Source organism: Sardina pilchardus, chromosome 10 (assembly GCF_963854185.1).
Source record: "Sardina pilchardus chromosome 10, fSarPil1.1, whole genome shotgun sequence".
NCBI classification, from domain to species: Eukaryota; Metazoa; Chordata; class Actinopteri; order Clupeiformes; family Clupeidae; genus Sardina; species Sardina pilchardus.
Window position 1 is genome coordinate 11,218,338 of NC_085003.1, and position 20,000 is coordinate 11,238,337.

Consider the following 20,000-nt stretch of genomic DNA (forward strand, 5'->3'; position numbering starts at 1 on the left):
AAAAACAGTGTGGTCAAAACACTTGTTTAGCGTACCTGTATAAGGAGATAATTAGGAGCATGTACTGCGTCAAGATAGACTTGCAGGTTTTATCAGATGTCTGCATGTTTGCAAACTGGATGAAAACTAACCTCCTGTATTCTCTCTCTCACTCTCTCTCTCTCTCTCCCTCTTGTTCTCTCGTTCTCCAGTGTGCCCTAAGAGGTGTGAGTGGGCGTGCACGGACGCGGGCGAGTGTTGCCACCCGCAGTGCCTGGGGGGCTGCAGCGAGCCGGGCAACGACCAGACGTGTGCCGCCTGCCTGCACTACGACCACGACGGGCGCTGCGTGCCCGACTGCCCCCCCGACACCTACAAGTTCGAGGGCTGGCGCTGCATCTCCAAGAAGGATTGCGCCCACATGCACCTGGTCAGCGAACAGGAGTCCGAGCGCTTCGTCATCCACGCTGGCGAGTGCATTTTCGAGTGCCCGCCCGGCTTCACCCACAACGAGAGCCAGAGGTGAGAGAGGGCATCTCCATGGGGATGCCAAGGGGGCAGAGGGACAAATGTCTGTGTAGGATGAGAGACAGATTTCTGTGTAAGAAAGGGACCTTCATTTCATATAAAATACCCTGAAACAGAAACAGATGAGACAGAGAGACAGTTTGAAGAAACCTTATTCATAAAAAAAAATGGCATACTTATTTTGGCAACAAATCGGGGGTAACAAATGGCCTGCTCTCCAGTGGCTGGAGCTGAAGTCTATAGCCTTGCACGTAGCCACACAGCCAGGTGCCCATCAAGTCATGGCCAGCCAGGCCACTCAGGTGCACTCAGGGCCTCGGAGCCCTGCTCTGTCACTCACCACTCTTACTGTATCTCAGCTGTCCTGTTCTCTAAGCCACAGCAGTCACAGGTAAGCAGGACTAAGAGTGGGCAGAGGTCAAGAGGTCATTGTCAATTACACAAGGCCTGGTGCTGACCCTCTTGACCTCACAGCCACAGGTGCTCTCCACTGGCCTCCCCTTGTCAGGTGTATACTGTAGAGCGCCCATCTGAGCCCTGAAGCTGCTGATGAAGCACTGTGTGTGTGTGTGTGTGTGTGTGTGTGTGTGTGTGTGTGTGTGTGTGTGTGTGTGTGTGTGTGTGTGTGTGTGTGTGTGTGTGTGTGTGTGTGTGGGGTGTATGTGTGTGTGTGTGTGTGTGTGTGTGTGTGTCTGTGTGTCTGTGGGGGGGGGGGGGGGGTGCGTGTGTGTGCGCGTGTGTGTGTGTGCGCGTGTGTGTGTGTGCATGTGTGTGTGTGTGTGCGTGTGTGTGTGTGTGTGTGTGCGTGTGTGTGTATTGTGCTGTTTTGGGGCCCCTCATGCATCATTGTCGTCATCACGCTGAGGAGTGCTAAATTATTCACCTGAGGCTCACGCTGGCCTCCCTCTCACCCCCGCGCACTCTAAATACTTAAAGAAGGCGATTCCAATCGGGATGTGCCCCCGGGCCAAAGGAAAGAAAAACTCTATTAAAGATTGAATCCAGCGCAGTCGTTGCTCAGGTAACACGGAGGTCATGTGCCCTGCGGAAGGAAGTCGAGCTCTCGAAGGACATGCTCCCACTCATCTCACCTGCTTATTTTTCTCTTTTTTTAAATTAAAAAAGCATTCCTCCCGAGACATCCAAGTGGAAATATGTGTAAATCAGGAAGAGAGGAAACTTGTCTGATTGTAGCCGTGTGTAATGATCAGCCAGCGAAGGGTGAAATATTTAAGTACACGGGACAAGCAATTATCATGAAGTAAATTCCTTAATGGCGTGTATCCGATTCCCTGTATAATGGCAGCACGTGTGTGTGCATGCCCCCCTTGCCCTACACACACACACACACACACACACACACACACAGACTCCCCTGCTTTCTGTTTGACTCAGAGAGACATTGCCATTTCAAGAGTCCTCATTCATCCAGCGTATCCCTATGTTTTTGAAAATCTCCTTTTCCATTCATCACATTTTCCACACCGTCTCTGTGCGGCTGTGTGTTTGGCTGCACCAGCCCTGTTTTGTCTTGAGCCCCATTAGGTGAATCAGTCCGTCTCCCACCCAAGGGGTTCACGTCGAGTCTCAGTGGCAGACTCTGACTACACCCTCTGAAATACACACTGACCTTTTACGGAGGGAAAAAGAGATTACATGGACACGCGTATCTTTTCGTGAGACATCATAATCCAGTCGCAGATCCTTGGCATTCCGCCTGTTTGGCCCCTCATCATGTTTGGATTTCAGCTTGTCCCTAACTAACTCTCTCTTCTCCCCCCCCCTCTCTCTCTCTCTTTCTCTCTCTTTTTTTCTTCCTCTGAATATATCTCACTCCCTCACCAACCCCCCTCCCTCTCTCTCTTTCGCTCCCTCTCACACACACACACACACTTTCCTCTAAACAGCATGTTCTGCAATGCGTGTGACGGCCTCTGTGATAAGGTGTGTGATTCAAAGGTCATCGACTCGGTGAACGCTGCCCAGGCTCTTCAGGGCTGCACTGTCATCAAAGGAAACCTGCAGATCAACATCCGCCGGGGGAGTAAGTACACGACTACCACCTGAGGACTCCCTCAAACACTGTGCCAAACACACACACACACACACACACACACACACACACACAGTTATCAATGGGACCTGGGGAATAGCAGGACATACCCGTAATTTCCCAATTATTAGCCGCGGCTTATACATTGATTTTGCAAAATGTCTTCAGCTATGAGGTTAATACAGGAGGGCAGTTACAGTAATATGGTTTTAATATGGTTTTGTTTCTTGTAACTTGCATAAAACACTGCCTGCGGCTTATACACAATGCGGCTTATATGCTGGAGATTACTGTACTGTACACATTAGAGTGGAAGGAAAGACAGATACAGATGCTAGACAGATATTCCGCTCAAACATCCTCAGGTTCAAATGTTGTATGTTTTACCTACAAAAGGTTAGTGTTGAACAACTGTAAGCCAGTTAGTAAATTAAGCTAGTTACACACGAAGCACACAGTTTGAGGTTATTTTTGTGTATGTGTGTCTCACTCTTCTTTTTTTTTTATCTCACTCTCTCCCTCTATCTCCCTGCCAGAGAACATAGTGTCGGAGCTGGAGAGCTTCATGGGTCTGATTCAGACGGTGACGGGTTACGTCAGGATCCGTCACTCTCACACTCTCGGCTCCTTCTCCTTCCTCAAGAGCCTCCGCTACATCAACGGCGAGGAGCTGCTGGATGGGTAAGCCACAACACACACACACACACACACACACACACACACACACACACACACACACACACACACACACACACAAAATGAAATCTTTTCAAATGTCCAACATTGCATCAAATGTTCCACAAGCCTCAATACTTGGCCCCATTCTTTTTTTTTTAAATTTGACTTCCATTCTAGTTATTTGTTTTACATTTCATTAAAAATGTTTTATTGTGTTTCATTTGTTTGCCTTTATTTCTTTTACTGTATATGCCTTGCATGTATATTTTTATTCTTTGAAACTCTTGCTGTGTTCTTTTAGTCTTGTTTATATTTACTATTGCCACAAAATGGAAAACACATGGGTACAACTAAAAACTGTTGTTTTTAAATAAATGTAACTTGACTTGACAGGGATGCCACTTCATACTGTCCTTGGAAATGAAAACATTTCCTCAGAAAACATTTCATGCCTGTTATGGCTATGGCTGTTTGCTTAGGAACATGAGAGGGTGATGGAGAATGCACGCCTACACTGAAGCTGCATCTGCAGATTTCTTTAAGCTGACGAACCAATTTCAAAAGCAAAAGTGTTTAGAAACGTTGTACTCAGATATCTGTGGCGTTTTGAATTGCTCACACTCTCCTCTCTTCAAAGAAGGGACGACGACACGTCGCTGGTCGGAGGGATGTACCATTTAGAGATGGGTCCTGGGAAATATCAAAGAAGTGCAGTAATTGCCGCTGTTGACAGACTGGCATCTCCTCACCCCCGTCGCCTATGTGTGTGTGTGATGTCACCAGTACCCCGGCCAGGGCTCTGCAAGGCTGTTTGAGGGGAGGGCTTTTTTTAGGGAGGGAAGGGACCTGGAGGGTCGTGGGAAAAGCCTTTCCCTCCACACTCATCGCCATCTCTCTCCCATGAGCTTGAGTTTCACTGGTCTCGTAGTGAAAAGATACGCACATTTTCCCCATTCCAGTTTTGAAAGGGGACAGTGAAGTCCAGTCCAGTCCAGTCCAGTCCTGCCACTGGTGCCCTCTCTCAGCCGTGCCGTCCCCACCGCGGGCCTTTCGGGGGTTCTGTGGGTGCACAACCCGGCCCCTCAGGCTGCCCGTTTTTTTTTGACCGTCCGTTTGGGAAGCAGCAGGCGTCCGGCGCCCACGTGGCCACGCCGGGGACACCTGATCCGCACGGCGCGGCTCGTCTTAACATAGCGCACTCAAGCGAGGCGAAGCCCGGCCAGATGATCCGCATTCTGTCACAGTGTCACGTTACTCCTCATCTGGCAAAAACAAAACCAAGTGGGCAGCAGCCGAGCGTCTTTTGAGTTGAGCTCACCCTATTGTTGTGCAATGGAAAATACCACAGCTGGTGATTAAAAAAGCATGTTAAAATCCCTCTTTTATTCTCTCTCTCTCTCTTTCTCTCTCTCTGTGTCTGTCTCTGTCTCTCTCTATCAGTATGTATGCTTTCTCGGCTGTGGACAACCAGAATCTCCAGGCCTTGTGGGACTGGAACCAGCACAATCTGACCATCAAAGCCGGGAAGCTGTTCTTCCGCCACAACCCCAAGCTGTGCGAGCGTGACATCGTCGCCATGTGGGACAAGACTGGCGTCAAAGGCAAGATCGAGGTGGCCGATGTCCGGAACAACGGCGAACGGGCAAGCTGTGAGTTGACCAACACCATCCCGTCCCCATGGACATTTCAGAGAGGCAGCTGAGGCCATTCGCATTGTTTCTGCCCTACCACATCCTCGAGTCTATTTGTTATTCTGAGACAGCCTTTGTAGACAGTTTCGTGTCTAATTTGTTTTCGCTCTGCTGTGGTCAGTCCAGCCCGACACGCTGCAGTCGCAGCCTTAATTGTGGTAAAAGACGCTCGAACGGCGTCCACTGATGTGACTGGAGTTTTGACACAGGCTAATTGGTCCGCCTGCAGGCGGTGAGATGTCCGACACTTTTCGGGGGCTTTGTACTAAGACCTCAGATCTCGCCATCATCTGAGCACGGCATTAATTTGTGGCAGTTGGAAAAAGACAGATTGTCCTGACTCGCAGACAATAAACACTGTTATTAAGATTAGGTTTAAGTTGATTAGGTTTGATCTTGGCAGAGATTAAGGCTCACGTGGCTGTCAAGGGTCCATTTCTTTGTCCACCTCCATGTCTGTGCCTGTAATGATGTTGTGATGTCTGTCCACACAGGCCATACGCACATGCTGAAGTTTAAATCCAACAGCACAGCGAGTAACAAAATCAAGTTGACATGGGAGCGCTACCGACTACAGGACTACAGGGACCTCATCAGCTTCATCGTCTATTACAAAGAAGCGTGAGTACATAAACAGGATCATCTCATTCTTCAGCATTAAACTGCATTGCTACAGTACAGTATCTCCAGTAAGGCAAACACCCAAACACCAATAACCCTCAGAATAGCAACAGGTGTCTTAGATCTTAACTTGCACAGACATTTACAGTGCAACATTCTATAAAGTAGTTGAATTACAGACATACTGCACACTTGTAGTGTTTAATTATATGTAATCAATAATAATGAGTAATGTACCGTATTGACAGTTTATATGACCTTCCTATTAGTGCCGTCAGTTCATACATAACCCATTCAGACTGACAGATGTTTGTAATCTCTAAAGGCACCTTTGGAACCAGTAGTGACACGTTTACTGACGAATGTTCCAGTTTGATGAAAAAATATTTTCTGTCTGGCGACTGCCAATTTGGCCAGACATCTTGCTCCGGCCTACTGATGTGCAATGCTATCCCTCCCCACTGCTTTCTCTGGCTCCGAACGCAGACCCTTCCAAAACATTACGGAGTTTGACGGACAGGACGGCTGCGGCTCCAACAGCTGGAACATGGTGGACGTGGACCTCCCGCAGGACAAGGGGACCGACCCGGGGGTGCTGCTGGCGCCACTCAAGCCGTGGACGCAGTACGCCATCTTCGTCAAGGCCGTCACTCTGATGATGGAGGACCACCAGTCACTGGGGGCCAAGAGCGAGGTGGTCTACATCAGGACCAGTCCCTCAGGTGAGATGCATGACCACACCATGCAATTAGACACACACACGCACACGCACACGCACACACACACACACACACACACACACACACACACACACAGGGAAATAACGCAATGGGAGCTGGGAGCAAATTGGTGTATGTGTAAATGCTGAACCAGGTTTAAATGATATATGCATACACCTTTACCAACATTTGTTATAAAAGCCTTAAAGGTGTGTAGACCCATAGACAGAAGCATTCTGAAATAATCTGATTGATCTGATTTGAGAGTCCTGCCTCATTCAACATTCAAGCAATTATTTCTTTTAATTTTTTTCTCCCAGTGTTCCATCCATTATTTACCTTCTCTCATTCATTTGTACAGATATATAGATAAATAGATAGATACTTTATTGATCCCCAAGGGGAAATTCAAGAAAAAGAAAAAAAAAAATCATTGTATGTTCATGTGCGTGGTCACTCAGAGCCCTCGATGCCGCATGATGCCCGGGCGTATGCCAACTCGTCCACCTCCCTGGTGGTGAAGTGGTCTCCGCCCATGCGGCCCAACGGGAACATCACCTTCTACCTGGTGCGCTGGCAGCAGCAGCCCGAGGACCGGGAGCTCTACGAGCACAACTACTGCTCCAAGGGTGAGTATGGCATCCGACCTCTGAACTCTCTCCCTTGACCTTTAACCCCTACCTACCTGTTGATCCATGGGTATCCTTACTGTATATGACCAGGGACTCCAGTGAACAGGATGCATTGACCTCTGTTTCTCATGTCCCTCGAGTTGCTCCTCAGTAACTCCTCTCACCTGTCCATTCTGTCCCCATCTCCTCCTCTATGCGCTCCTATTTCTCCTCACATACGCGTCTCCTCTCCTCTCTCCTCCTTGCTAGAGCAATGATGCTCAGGAACATTGCATACAGTAGAATACAGTAGAACCAATAATGGTTCTATTGCATGCTTCAAACATCTCTAAATGGTTCTTTAAAACATTTTGAAAAGTTCCTCAAAGGAACTCCTAAGGGTTCTTTAAAGCTCGCATGGTTCTATATAGCACCCCAAGAACCCTTTCTTCCAAGATTGTAGGTGGCTTGTGTGCCATCCGCTGAAGACCCATGTTCTGTCTGACTCCTCTCCCCCATTTCTCCCCCGTGTCTCAGGGCTGAAGCTCCCCACCCGTATCTCGGCCACAGGCTCCGAGATGGAGGACGACACCAAGCCCACCAAGTCCGACGCCTCCGGCGCCGACAAGGGCCCCTGCTGCCCGTGCACCAAGAACGACCTCGACCTGCAGGCCAAGATCGCAGACAGCGACTACCGCAAGGTCTTTGAGAACTTCCTCCACAACGCCATCTTCGTGCCGAGGTAAGGCCAGCTGCACGGGTCCGTCTCGTGGCCTGAGCTAACGCTAATGCTAACGCACCACTCTCTCTGCAGCAGAGGAGCCCAACTGCGCGCCAGCGAGAGGGTTGGATGAAGGGATGGCGGGTAGGAAGGAGGGATGGAGGGATGGATGGAGGGTGGGAGGGATGGATGGAGGGAGGGATGGAGGGAGCCAGTTGGCTCCGGCTGTCCCTGGGCCTTGTTGTGTTCTCCACGCTTTACGGCGCTCATTCAAAGGGCCCCTTTCTTCTCTCTGTTTTCTCCTCCGCTGTTTTCCCTCCCATCTTCCTCCCTTTTTCCTGGAGTGCGATTATCAAAAGGGTTGAGCTCATAGGCCCGGGGCTGTTTTGTTTAGCGGAATTAGATCCAGAGTCGGAGCACTCGGAGCGGGAGGAGATCTTTCGGATAATTATTCCGATGTGGGTCAGGCAGAATGAGGAACCTGGGTGGGGTGTGTGGTGTGTGTGTGGGGGGGACGGGGGATGGGGGGGTTGGTCTGCAACAGGATGACAGGTTAGGGGCGCAGGGAGAAATGGTACGGTGCGGTCTCGATGAGGACGCTGAACCTGCACACCGCCCCATATGGCTGGTGTGGTTGTCCCGTTGCCAAGACGACACTGGCGGTCTCCATCTCATCTGATGTAGTAGCTGGCCTTAATTACTGTAAGAGAACACAAATACAGCCATGAGAGGAAAAGGAGAGGGAGAGAGAGAGAGAGAGAGAGAGAGAGAGAGAGAGAGAGAGAGAGAGAGAGAAGGAGAGAGAGAGGGAGAGAGAAAGGAAGAGAGGGAAAGAGAGAGATCTGATTAATGAGCCTGAAGGAGCATAACATCTTTGTTTGCCAGAATGGCGAGTGACAACTGCTTCGTGTTATCCATTTACCTTGCTTGTGGCTACAGCTCTTGGCTTGTTCCAGAGACCTCCTCCCTGCACCCTGTGACTTCATAGGGCACACACACACACCAATACATACACACACACACACACATGCACAGATCACGCGTGTACCCATAAGCGCTGATTCAGGGTTGTCTCAGGTCACTAATCCCTCATGCACCACTCCACCACCAATGAGCCTGTTTGTGTGTGTTTGTGTATGTGTGTGTGTGTGTGTGTGTGTGTGTGTGTGTGTGTGTGTGTGTGTGTGTGTGTGCGTGTGTGTGTGTGTGTGTGTGAGTGTGTGTGAGTGTGAGTGTGAGTGTGAGTGTGAGTGTGAGTGTGAGTGTGAGTGTCTGTGTGTGTGTGTGTGTGTGTGTGTGTGTGTGTGTGAGTGTGTGTGTGGCCAGTTCCATGTCAGCAGCAGTGGCAGCAGTGGTAGGGACAGGGCATCAGTGCAGTGTGTGGGGACTCAGACACATGCTGCTGCTGTGCAGTCAAAGTAGCAGTCAGAGCAGCACAGGCCATTTAAATGTAAATCAGACTCTCCCTGTGGAGCCAATGCTACAGTACTGTAGCTCACACACACTCCTTATCACATGCAGGCACACACATACACACACACACACACACACACACACACACGCAAACACACACATACATGCGCGCACACACACACACACACACACACACACACACACACACACACACACACACACATATATACTGTACATGCACACAATTTTGTGTCAATACAGCCTGAGAACACACATTCACTCTCCTCCCTCTTGATGACCACATTGCAATTAGAATTCAAATTCATCCTCCAATGCCAGGCATGAGGTGGGGTAGGTACATTTCTCTCATCAAGCGTCAGGACGAAGAGCTCTTTTGGAAGGTGCTGAGGTGTGTGTGTGTGTGTGTGTGTGTGTGTGTGTGTGTGTGTGTGTGTGTGTGTGTGTGTGTGTGTGTAGGGTGCTGTGGGGCTTCATCATAAAGATATTGAATAGGTTGGTTGGGTGTGTTTGACAATGCTTGGACACAAAGTCAGTTACAGTACAGGAAAGACATGATACCAGTAGGGAAACGCCAGTCATGTAGACTGTATCATGTCATGCTTCTGACATAGAACATGAGAGATGGAGAGAGAGAGAGAGAGAGAGAGAGAGAGGGGAGGGTTTAAAAAAGGTTTCATAGGGACAACATGAGAAGAGAGGAAATCTGAGAAGAGCACTGAACACAGTATGTGTGTGTGTGTGTGTGTGTGTGTGTGTGTGTGTGTGTGTGTGAGAGAGAGAGAGAGTTATGAATTATGCTGTGGTCCACTACTGGTTCATCAAAAGGCAGAGGAGCTCTTTCTGGCCTTCTCATCTGGCAAACTCACAAGAGGCCCCGCAGAGGATGACACTGACCCCCCTCTCTTTCTCTCTCTTTCTTAAAACTGCTCATGCCATCCTTCACATCAGCATCTTGCATAGATGACAGAAGATGAGTAGAGCAGAGGAGATCGAGGAGGAGAGTAACAAATGTGTCAAAGTCGCTGGTGAAGCTCATAGCTCGACGCTCAACCCAGTTCGGTGCCGAAAGTGTCAAAGCCATGACATGAAACATTCGAACAAACCACAAGCAGCAATCCTGCAAGTTTGACATTCTGATTAGTTGACGCCGAACCGTGTCATAGCTCATTACCATAAAGTAAACTGAGGCTCAACTTTTTTTTGACGCCCGTGAAGCTCGTGAAGCCACGCTCACGCCCAGAACAGAGGAGAGGAGAGGAGGAGAGGAGAGCAGAGAAGATAGAGGAGAGCAGAGGAGGAGGTCAGAGGAGGAGAGTGAGTATGGAGTGGAGGAGATGGCCGGAGTGAGAGGAGCACACATAGGGGGCAAGTGGTTCAGTCCTCTCCCTCTCCCGCCCTCCAGCCTCAGCTGTTGGGGCGCTGTGCCAGGCTGAACCCCCCTCCCGCCGCCCGTCTCTCCTCACCTGACGTCACCCGACTGACGCACGCGTCTAAGCCCGCCGCATCGCCTTTCTCCCCAGGGATCAGCGCCCTGGCACCGGCTCTCTTAGGCACGACTGCCACGCCATGCCACGCCACGCCACTCTGCCCTCGCGCTGTGTTGCCCTGCGCCCACCTCGGGTACCCTGTCTGCATGCTCCGCGTCCAGTCCCACTACCCCACCCCCCCACCCCCACCTCACCGCCCGCCCTGCCATCTGGCCGGCACTCCGGCTGGCACCGTGCGAGCTGTCATCTGCCCGGGCTGGTGCGCCGGACTCAGCTGTCGGAGGCACGAGGAGCGCTTGATGCCCGGCCAAGGGCCCGTGGCTCAGGGGCCCCAGCGGGGCTGTCGCTGTCCACCTCTAGAGGGCCCCTGTTAATGTGTGTGTGTGTGTGTGTGTGTGTGTGAGAGAGAGAGAGAGTGGCACGAGTGCTGTTGCGTCATTGCCACATTAAGAGTGCACTGGCGGGACTTCCTGTGACGTCATGGCTGGAGTAGCAGCCTGATTCTTGAGCTCCCTGAGGAGAACTCTTAAAAACTAGCCAAACCTCAATTAAACATTTTATTTTCTGCACAAATTACTCACATTAATCTACCGCAATGGCCAGCGGTCGAAAAGAGACAGAGAAGAAGGGCAAACTACCGAAAAAAGACGAACAACCGAATTCAAAGGAGGTGGAAGAAGAGAATATGGCGACAGTGTTAGCTGAGCTGCGCACGCTAAGAAAGGAACATGCCGAAGCCTCTAAAGAAACTAAAAACTCCTTAGCTAGAGTAGAATCCGCACTTGCTGAAGTGGATGAAAGGACGACGAAATTGGAACAACGAGTGACCGAATAGCCTACGAACAGAGGTTGAGCGACGCAGAAGAAAGAACGCAAAGAAATGAACGAGCCCTCCATTACATGTTGCAAAGAGATGCTAGCCTGTCAGCAAAATGTGACGATCTAGAGTCAAGAGCCAGACGGAATAATGTTCGAATATATGGGGTGAGAGAAGATGAAGACACTCATGGAGACATGCTGAGTTTCATAACTGATGTCATTCGAACCTCACTGTCACTAGAGGAGCCCAATTTGAATATAGTGAGGGCACACCGCTCACTGACTATGAGACCGAAAGACCCAGCCAGCCCCCCGAGGTCCATCATCGTTAGATTTCTAGACTATAGAATCAAAGAAATGGTCATCCAGGAAGCATGGAAACACCGCGGAGGAGTGTTATACAAGGGACAAAAGATTTTCTTTGACCAGGACTACACATCAGACGTCCAGAAGAAACGAAAGCAAGTAAGAGACGTGATGAAACTGCTTAAAGAAAAGAACATCAGAGCTCAGTCGCCTTTCCCCGCTAAGCTGAAAATTCACCTGGAAAATGTAACGAAGACCTTCGCGACTCTGGCAGATGCGGCCACAACACTCGGAGAGTTGGGCATCCAAGTTCAACTGGACGAACGGGAGACGCTCCGGGCAGAACTTTTGGAGAATAATTGGTCGGAGGCTTCAACATCCAACAGGACGAACTTAATGACTAACGCAGATTTGAAGAGCATTGTTTATGGAGGCCGTTGATCAGACGAAACTGAACTGTGAGTAACGATTTAAAAAAAAAAAAAAAAAAAAAAAAACGATAGCCTATAGAGCTGGTATTGTCATTGTGTTTGGCTAGTATCACCATTTAAAGTCACTCAATAAGGAATGAGGGGTTCCCCTCAGTTGAGCTTCCTTCCCCCCTTTTTCTTTCTTTCCTTTTCCCTCCGCGTTGGCAGTAGGCCATCTCATAGGCGACATTTCAGCGTAGGCTGTAGTTGCAACTGCACTGTGTGCACATCCCCGGAGAGACTGGTCACAACTCTCCGTCCTTGTTGGGACTGTTTTTATGTTTGTTAGGACAGTCGGGCTTTTGGAAGTTTGTTCTTTTCTTGTTCTGTTTGTGTGTTCTTGTTTTCCACAATGGTGGATGTTATATTCAGTTTTACAATTAAGCAGTCACAGAAGGTGCTTTGTAAACATGGGTATGGACCTACAATTGGAAATGTCATGTTAACTCAGAAGGACAATATTATGGGATATTGTTATCCACATGGATAATCTGACTATAGTGAGTTATAACGTCCATGGATTAAACCATCCTATCAAAAGGAAGAAAATATTCTGTCAGTTAAAAAAAATGCAATGCTCAATTGCATTATTACAAGAAACCCATTTACCAGAGAGTGAGCACTCAAAATTAAGAAGGGAATGGGTCAGTTTAGTGTATAGTGCATCAAATGGGAGAAAAAGAGGAGTGGCTATTTTAATTAACAGAAATCTGTCCTTTTGTACAGAGAATGTGATACAGGATAAAGCAGGTCGGTATGTCATGGTTGTTGGGACAGTTGGAGGAACAGAGGTATCTATATTGAATGTATATGCCCCAAACGAATATGACCCAATGTTCTTTAGAGACATCGCTAACATAATTGCAGGCAATTCAAAAGGGATATTAATAATAGGAGGGGACTTCAATGCAGTGCAGGACGGGAAAATGGATAAGACACCCATGGAAAAGGGATCTTGGTGCCCCAAAACAAAAACCTTAAAAAACTTTATGTCTGAACTGGGTCTTACGGACCCATGGAGATATAAAAACCCAAAAGGAAAAGATTTTAGTTTTTTCTCAAATGTACACAATAGCTATTCAAGGATTGACTTCTTCTGTCTCCCCCAACAATACCTATACAAAGTTACAGATTGTCTCATTGCACCTATAACTTTAAGCGATCATGCACCCATTGTGCTGAAAATAAACCTAGGTAAGCACTCTTTTTTCAGATACTGGAGGTTAAACGTATCACTGCTGAACAACTCTGAGACAGTAGAAGAGATAAGTAAGACTCTAAAAGAATATTTTGAGATTAATGACAATGGTGATGTTGATCCTTCAATTCTGTGGGAGGGAGCAAAAGCGGTTTTAAGAGGAAAAATCATACAGATATCATCAAAAATAAAGAGACAGCGACTCAAAGAACAATTAGATCTGGAAGAGAAAATAAAGCATTTAGAGACTCAACACAAAATCACGAGAACTAATAACATAGCCTTGGAACTTAAGGAGGCCAGAAAAGCTTTGGACAAACTCTTGTCATATAAAGCAGAAGGGGCTTTAAGATTTTCCAAGCAGAAATATTACGAGATGGGGAACAGAGCTAGACGCCTTCTGGCCTTCCAACTCCGTAAAGCTCAAGCCAATCGTACTGTCTCCAAGGTTTATCATCCTACACAGAGTAAAACAGTATCTCAACCTAAAGACATAGCAGATGCCTTTGCATCATTTTACCAAAACTTATACAAAGAACCCAGATTACAAACATTAGAAGAGGATACTGAAACCTTCCTCACTGGTTTAAATCTCCCCAAATTATCAGAGGAAGCCTCAAAACAGATGATAACACCAATTACAGAAACCGAAATAAGAGATGCTATAAAAAAGTTAAAAAGTAATAAATCTCCAGGAGTCGACGGATTTCCTGGAGAATTCTATAAATGCTTCATAAATGACTTAGCGCCTGTACTAACTAAGGTATTTAGATACTCCCTATCCAAGAACAACCCTCCAGAGACATGGTCACAGGCCATTATTTCCGTCATTCATAAAGAAGGGAAGGACCCAACACTCTGTGAGGGATACAGACCTATTAGTTTGATATGCAATGATCAAAAACTATTGACTAGTATTTTAGCACATAGAATTCAGAGACATATTACTACTTTGATCAATCCAGATCAAACAGGGTTCATTCCTGGCAGGCAAGGTGCTAACAATATAAGGAGAACTCTGAACATCATTACTTGTGCTAAAAGAAACAAGAAAACATCAATGTTAATAAGCTTTGACGCACAAAAAGCTTTTGACACTGTAAAGTGGGACTTTCTGTACAGAACGCTACTGGTCATGGGATTCCACCCAAAATTTGTAAATTGGGTTAGGGTTATCTACAGAAATCCTAAATCACGTGTCAGAGTAAATGGATGCTGCTCTGAATTCTTCAACCTACAGAGGGGGGTGAAGCAAGGGGATTGTCTCAGTCCCCTGCTTTTTGCTATAAATATTGAACCCCTGGCAGCTTCTATAAGACAGAATGAGGAAATAAAAGGCATTAATGACATGGGTAATAAGGAACACAAGATATCTCTTTATGCAGACGATATCCTGACTTATATAAGTGATCCAATCCTTTCTGTTCCTGCACTTATAGATGCCCTGAAGACATATGGAGAACTCTCTGGTTACCAAATCAACCAATCAAAATCAGAGGCAATGATGTTAGCTGGACATTGGCCAGTTCAATTGTCAGGAAGGCTTGACTTCCGCTGGTCGCAAGAGTTTAGATATCTGGGTATTATTTTAACAGCAGATCTATCAAAATTATTTAAAGCCAACTATGGGAAATTGATGGGCCACATAAAAGCAGACCTTACAAGATGGGAAATCCTACCTCTATCCCTGATAGGCAGAATAGAAACTATTAGAATGAACATTTTACCTAGGCTGCTATTTCTCTTTCAATCACTACCTATCTATGTTCCTGCTTCCACCTTTACTATATTGGATAAATGGCTGTCTAAGTTTATTTGGCAAAGCAAGCGACCCAGACTTAAATTTAAAAGACTACTTTGTCCAAAAGAAAATGGAGGCCTGGACTTGACTAACCTGAAGAAATATTACTGGGCAGCCCAACTCAGATCAATGGTGGCTTGGATATCCCAAGACACTGACACTATTTGGGTTGGAATGGAACAGAATGAATGTCCAACTCTGTCATTAAGTTCAATTCCATTCTTAAACCAAAATATATGGGGGAAAAATAAGATTGTTAATGTATGGAGTAAGAATACCTTAAAAATATGGTCAATTGTGAGGAAAAAATTACAACTTCCCATGACCACTTCCAGAGCTATCATGATAGCAAACAACTGTGAGTTCTCCCCAGCTAGACTGGACAAGGGATTTCTGAAATGGAAGGAGAGGGGTTTGGTGGTTTTGGATCAGTTGTTTGATGGTCCAGTCCTAAAATCATTTGAACAGCTTAAAGAGCAATATGATTTACCAAATCAGGACTTTTTCAGGTATTTACAAATTAGGCACTACTTGCAAAAGCATCAAGAATGGGATAAGCTCTGCTCCTTGCCAACAAAAATAGAACACTTCTTTATATCAATAACTAAAGGAACAGTGAAGACAAAGTTCATATCACATATTTATAAGATACTGCAAGAAGAACTTAAAGAGAATAACTTAGATATTAAACAAAAATGGGAACTAGAAATGAACACAATAATCCCAGATGAACAGTGGGAGACGTCATGTAGTCAAGGACATAGGGCAACCAGCAGCCCAAACTGGAAGGAATTTGGATGGAAAATTAAAATGAGATACTTTAGAACTCCATCTTTAACATCAAAATGGAGCAACACCTCAGATTGTTGCTGGAGAGGTTGCGGCTTGGTGGGAGATCACACGCATATATTCTGGGACTGCCCAAAGGTACTAGACTACTGGCATAATGTACAAGAAGAAATAAGAAAATGTCTCTGTATAGATCTACCTCTTGAACCATCATACTTTATACTGGGGGTACTGCCTGTTGATCTTGAAGAGCATAGCCAAGTATATTTGCTGAGAGTCCTTCTTCTAATAGCAAATAAGGTAATCACAGCATCTTGGCTGAAGCCACACCCTCCAACAGTTGTTCAATGGAGAGACAGAATCCAAGACGTTTATAAAATGGAACATATAACAGCATTGCTACAACTGAAAGCAGATGTATTCTTAAACAAATGGTCACCCATTGCCTTACATTTTCACTTGATATGAATGATATGCAGAATATTATTATTTACATATTTTTCCCTATGTGGGTTTATGAGATGTTGTGGGTGCTCTTGCTTTCTATGTGCCCCCCCCCCCCCTTTTTTTTGTATTTTTTTTTTTTAATCATCATTATTATTTTATTTTAATTTAATTCATTTTTTTTTGTAGACAATGGTCATTTGCACTGTAAATCTAGTTGTAATACATGTAGATATGTGATATCGCTGTGATAAACATCTCTTCTCACATCATGATTAGGAGGAAGGATATCTGTGGACAATTCACCATTCTGTAGACTTACCTGTGGCATTTTACTGTATCATCTGTGACATACTGTATGACTGCACTTGATAAATGGAATAAAAAACAAGTTCAAAAAAAAAAAAAAAAAAAAAAAAAGAGTGCACTGGCTTCATGAGCCTTATGAGGGGTCAGCAGGGGATGGGGAGGGGAGGACAGGACAGGGGGATAACCTGAAAGGACAAGGAGGGCAGCGAGAGGACATTGGTGGAGAGAGAGAGAGGGAGAGAGAGAGAGAGAGAGGGAGGGAGAGAGAGAGAGAGAGAGAGAGAGGGAGAGATGGAGAGAGAGTGAGAGATAGAGAGAGAGATGGAACGAGGGAGAGAGGGGAGTGTTTGAAAAAAGGTCACATAGAGACAGGATGAGAAGAGAGGAAATCTGAGAGGAGCACTGACCACAGTATGTGTGTGTGTGTCTGTGTGTGTGTGTATATATATATATATATATATATGTGTGTGTGTGTGTGTGTGTGTGTGTGTGTGTGTGTGTGTGTGAATTATGAATTATGCTACGGTCCACTACTGGTTCATCATAAGGCAGATGAGCTCTTTCTGGCCTTCTCATTGACAAACCGACCAGAGGCCCCGCAGGAGATGAGACTGCCCCCCCCTCTCTCACTCTATCTCTAACTGTTCGTCACCCTTCACATCATCAACTCATCTCAAGTCAAGTCAAGTCAAGTCAAGTCACTTACATATATATATATATACAATATATATGTAAAGTATATATATAATTCATCTCACGGCATTCTATTTTTTGTGTCCATGCGTATCAGCGGTTCGTCTAGTGTCCAGTTTACATGTAACGTCCACCATTGCCCGTCATTACCCCACTAATCAACTCATATAGAACCCCCCCACCCCATTGCAACCGTCGCCTGACTGTCCAATTTTTGCAGAGATCCCGAGCGAGCCAATCGCTATGCGACTGCAGTGGGCCGCCCTAGGTAAGGTGGCAGTGCTGGGGGGTTGGGGGTGGGATGGGATGGGATGGGGTCCCTGCTGGGGTTGTGGAATATGCCGCTGTGCCAACAGTTTACTTCATCACGTCTGGTGAGCCGCTACCGTCGCTAATGTTGATGCCAACGCCATCGCCTGCATGTAGCCCCTAGCGACTGCAACCCACCTGCAGTGCCCCCACCGATGCTTATGTGTTTTTTTATCAAACACCCCGCCACCCGACCTCCACTTGTACCACCATCCCAACGCCATGCTTTCTGTTGTTCTGTTGTTCTGTTGAGTAGGCAGGGAGGGACCTTGTATTTTGGCTTTATGATTCTATGAATACTGTCATTTTATCATTCTCTAAGAACAATTTACTGTTGTTGTTCTATCTTATCGATCCTCAGTGATTAGTTTTGACATGTTATTTTGAACACACCCACATGGCCCTGCACACACACACACACACACACACACACACACACACACACACACACACGCACAGAGGTCCAACCATGGGGAGAAGCTGTATTGAAGACCCCCTCGTAGTGATCAGTGGTGCAAACTGTGTTGTAGTGGTGTAATCTGGTCCCTACTCATGGTGAGGGGGAGGATGAGATGCTTTCTCTATGCTGTGCCTTTCTTAGTGTGTTGTTGAGAGTGTGCTTGGTGCAAAGTGCAAATGTGTTGTTCGCAGTTTCTTAAAAGTATGCTAGCTTTGCCCTCCCCCCTCCCTCTCCATTTTTAAAAAAGACAATATGTTTGCCTCTTATTCCACAAGTAGTCCAGACTGAGGCTGTTTGTTCTCAAGGCCAAAGAAAGATTAGACATCTATGAAGAGGTGACCTGTCCTAGTCTTCTTTGCTTTCCTCTCCTTTCCTTACCTCTCTCCTCCTCTCCTCTCCTCTCCTCTCCTCTTCTCTTCTCTTCTCTTCTCTTCTCTTTTCTTCTCTTCTCTTCTCTTCTCCCCTCCTCTTTCTAACCCTCTCTTCTCCTCTCCTCCTCTCACTTCTCTCTCTTCTTGGGTTTTAGACCCCAGGAGCGTCGGAGGCGGGATCTGTTTGGCGTGGCCAACGGGACCCTGACGCACGGCGCCACGGGCCGCAACAGCTCGCTCACCGGGGGCAACACCACGGACCGCAAGGCGCAGGACCGGGAGTTCCCCTTCCAGGAGACCACGGTGGACTCGGAGACCATGGAGATCTCCGGCCTGCGGCCCTTCACCGTCTACCGCATCGACATCCACGCCTGCAACCAGGAAGTGCGCCGCTGCAGCGCCGCCACCTTCGTCTTCTCACGCACGCGGCCCGCAGGTAAGACTTACTGTATGCACACACACACACACACACACACGCACACATGCACACACGCGTACACACACACTGCCACCTTCGTCTTCTCACGCACATGTCCTGCAGGTAAGACTTACACACACACACGCACGCACACATGCATACACGCACATGCTATAGTACCATGCAACACACAAATAAACACATATACACTCATACACATAAGCACAGACAGACAAACAGCCATGCACACATATGCTCGGTCACAGATGCATATAGCCAAAATTATGAAGAACCTCTAAGAAGATCTGAGCAAATGGAAACACACAGCATTCAGTAATCTGTCCATAGTGTGGCATTATGTCTGTGTGTATGTGTGTGTGTGTGTGTGTGTGTGTGTACAGTATGTGTGTCTGTGTGTGTGTGTGTACTATATGTGTGTGTACAACAGCTCCCTAACCCGTGTGTGTTGTCCGTCTCCTTGCGCGTCCCCAGAGCGTGCGGACGACGTCCCGGGGCCGGTGCTGCAGGAGCGGGAGGAGGGGGTGGAGGGCACCATCGTGCTGCGCTGGCCTCAGCCCCAGCACCCCAACGGCCTCATCCTCATGTACGACATCAAGTACAACCTCGCCACAGAGGTCAGTGCCACACTCACACTCACACTCACACTCCGCCGGGCCGCTGGCTGGTGTGCTGGATCGAAGGCTGTTTGTGTGTGTGTGTGTGTGTGTGTGTGTGTGTGTGTGTGTGTGTGTGTGTGTGTGTGTGTGTGTGTGTGTTTGGTGTGTGCATTCTCTGTGTACAGCATTTGCTCTCTGATGGTTTGAGTTGGTGGGTTTCGATAGTGTTTCAATATTGTTTTGTGTGTAGCCGCTCTGTGTAGTACAGTATATGCAATCCTGTGAGTTTGTGTTAACACCTGTGTGTGTGTGTGTGTGTGTGTGTGTGTGTGTGTGTGTGTGTATGAATGTGTGTGTGTTGCAGTCTGAGAAGCTTGAGTGTGTGTCCCGGGAGCAGTACCTGCTGCTCAAAGGAGCGCGCCTGACTAACCTGGGTCCTGGCAACTACACGGCCCGTGTGCGGCCCACCTCCCT

At 47.2% G+C, this 20,000-nt stretch overlaps 1 protein-coding gene across 1 annotated transcript in view; it reads left to right on the plus strand.

Moving 5' to 3' along the window:
- The window catches only part of igf1ra (insulin-like growth factor 1a receptor), a 102,208-nt gene that overhangs the window by 68,351 nt on the left and 13,857 nt on the right, over positions 1-20,000 (plus strand). The window contains exons 3-13 of the mRNA XM_062547159.1: positions 192-501; positions 2,415-2,551; positions 3,097-3,241; positions 4,679-4,887; positions 5,424-5,550; positions 6,037-6,272; positions 6,731-6,898; positions 7,418-7,622; positions 18,647-18,927; positions 19,402-19,544; positions 19,891-20,000. The exon at positions 19,891-20,000 is cut by the window's right edge and continues 56 nt beyond it. Coding sequence (XP_062403143.1) covers positions 192-501; positions 2,415-2,551; positions 3,097-3,241; positions 4,679-4,887; positions 5,424-5,550; positions 6,037-6,272; positions 6,731-6,898; positions 7,418-7,622; positions 18,647-18,927; positions 19,402-19,544; positions 19,891-20,000 — 2,071 coding nt within the window. The remainder of the gene's footprint in view (positions 1-191; positions 502-2,414; positions 2,552-3,096; positions 3,242-4,678; positions 4,888-5,423; positions 5,551-6,036; positions 6,273-6,730; positions 6,899-7,417; positions 7,623-18,646; positions 18,928-19,401; positions 19,545-19,890) is intronic.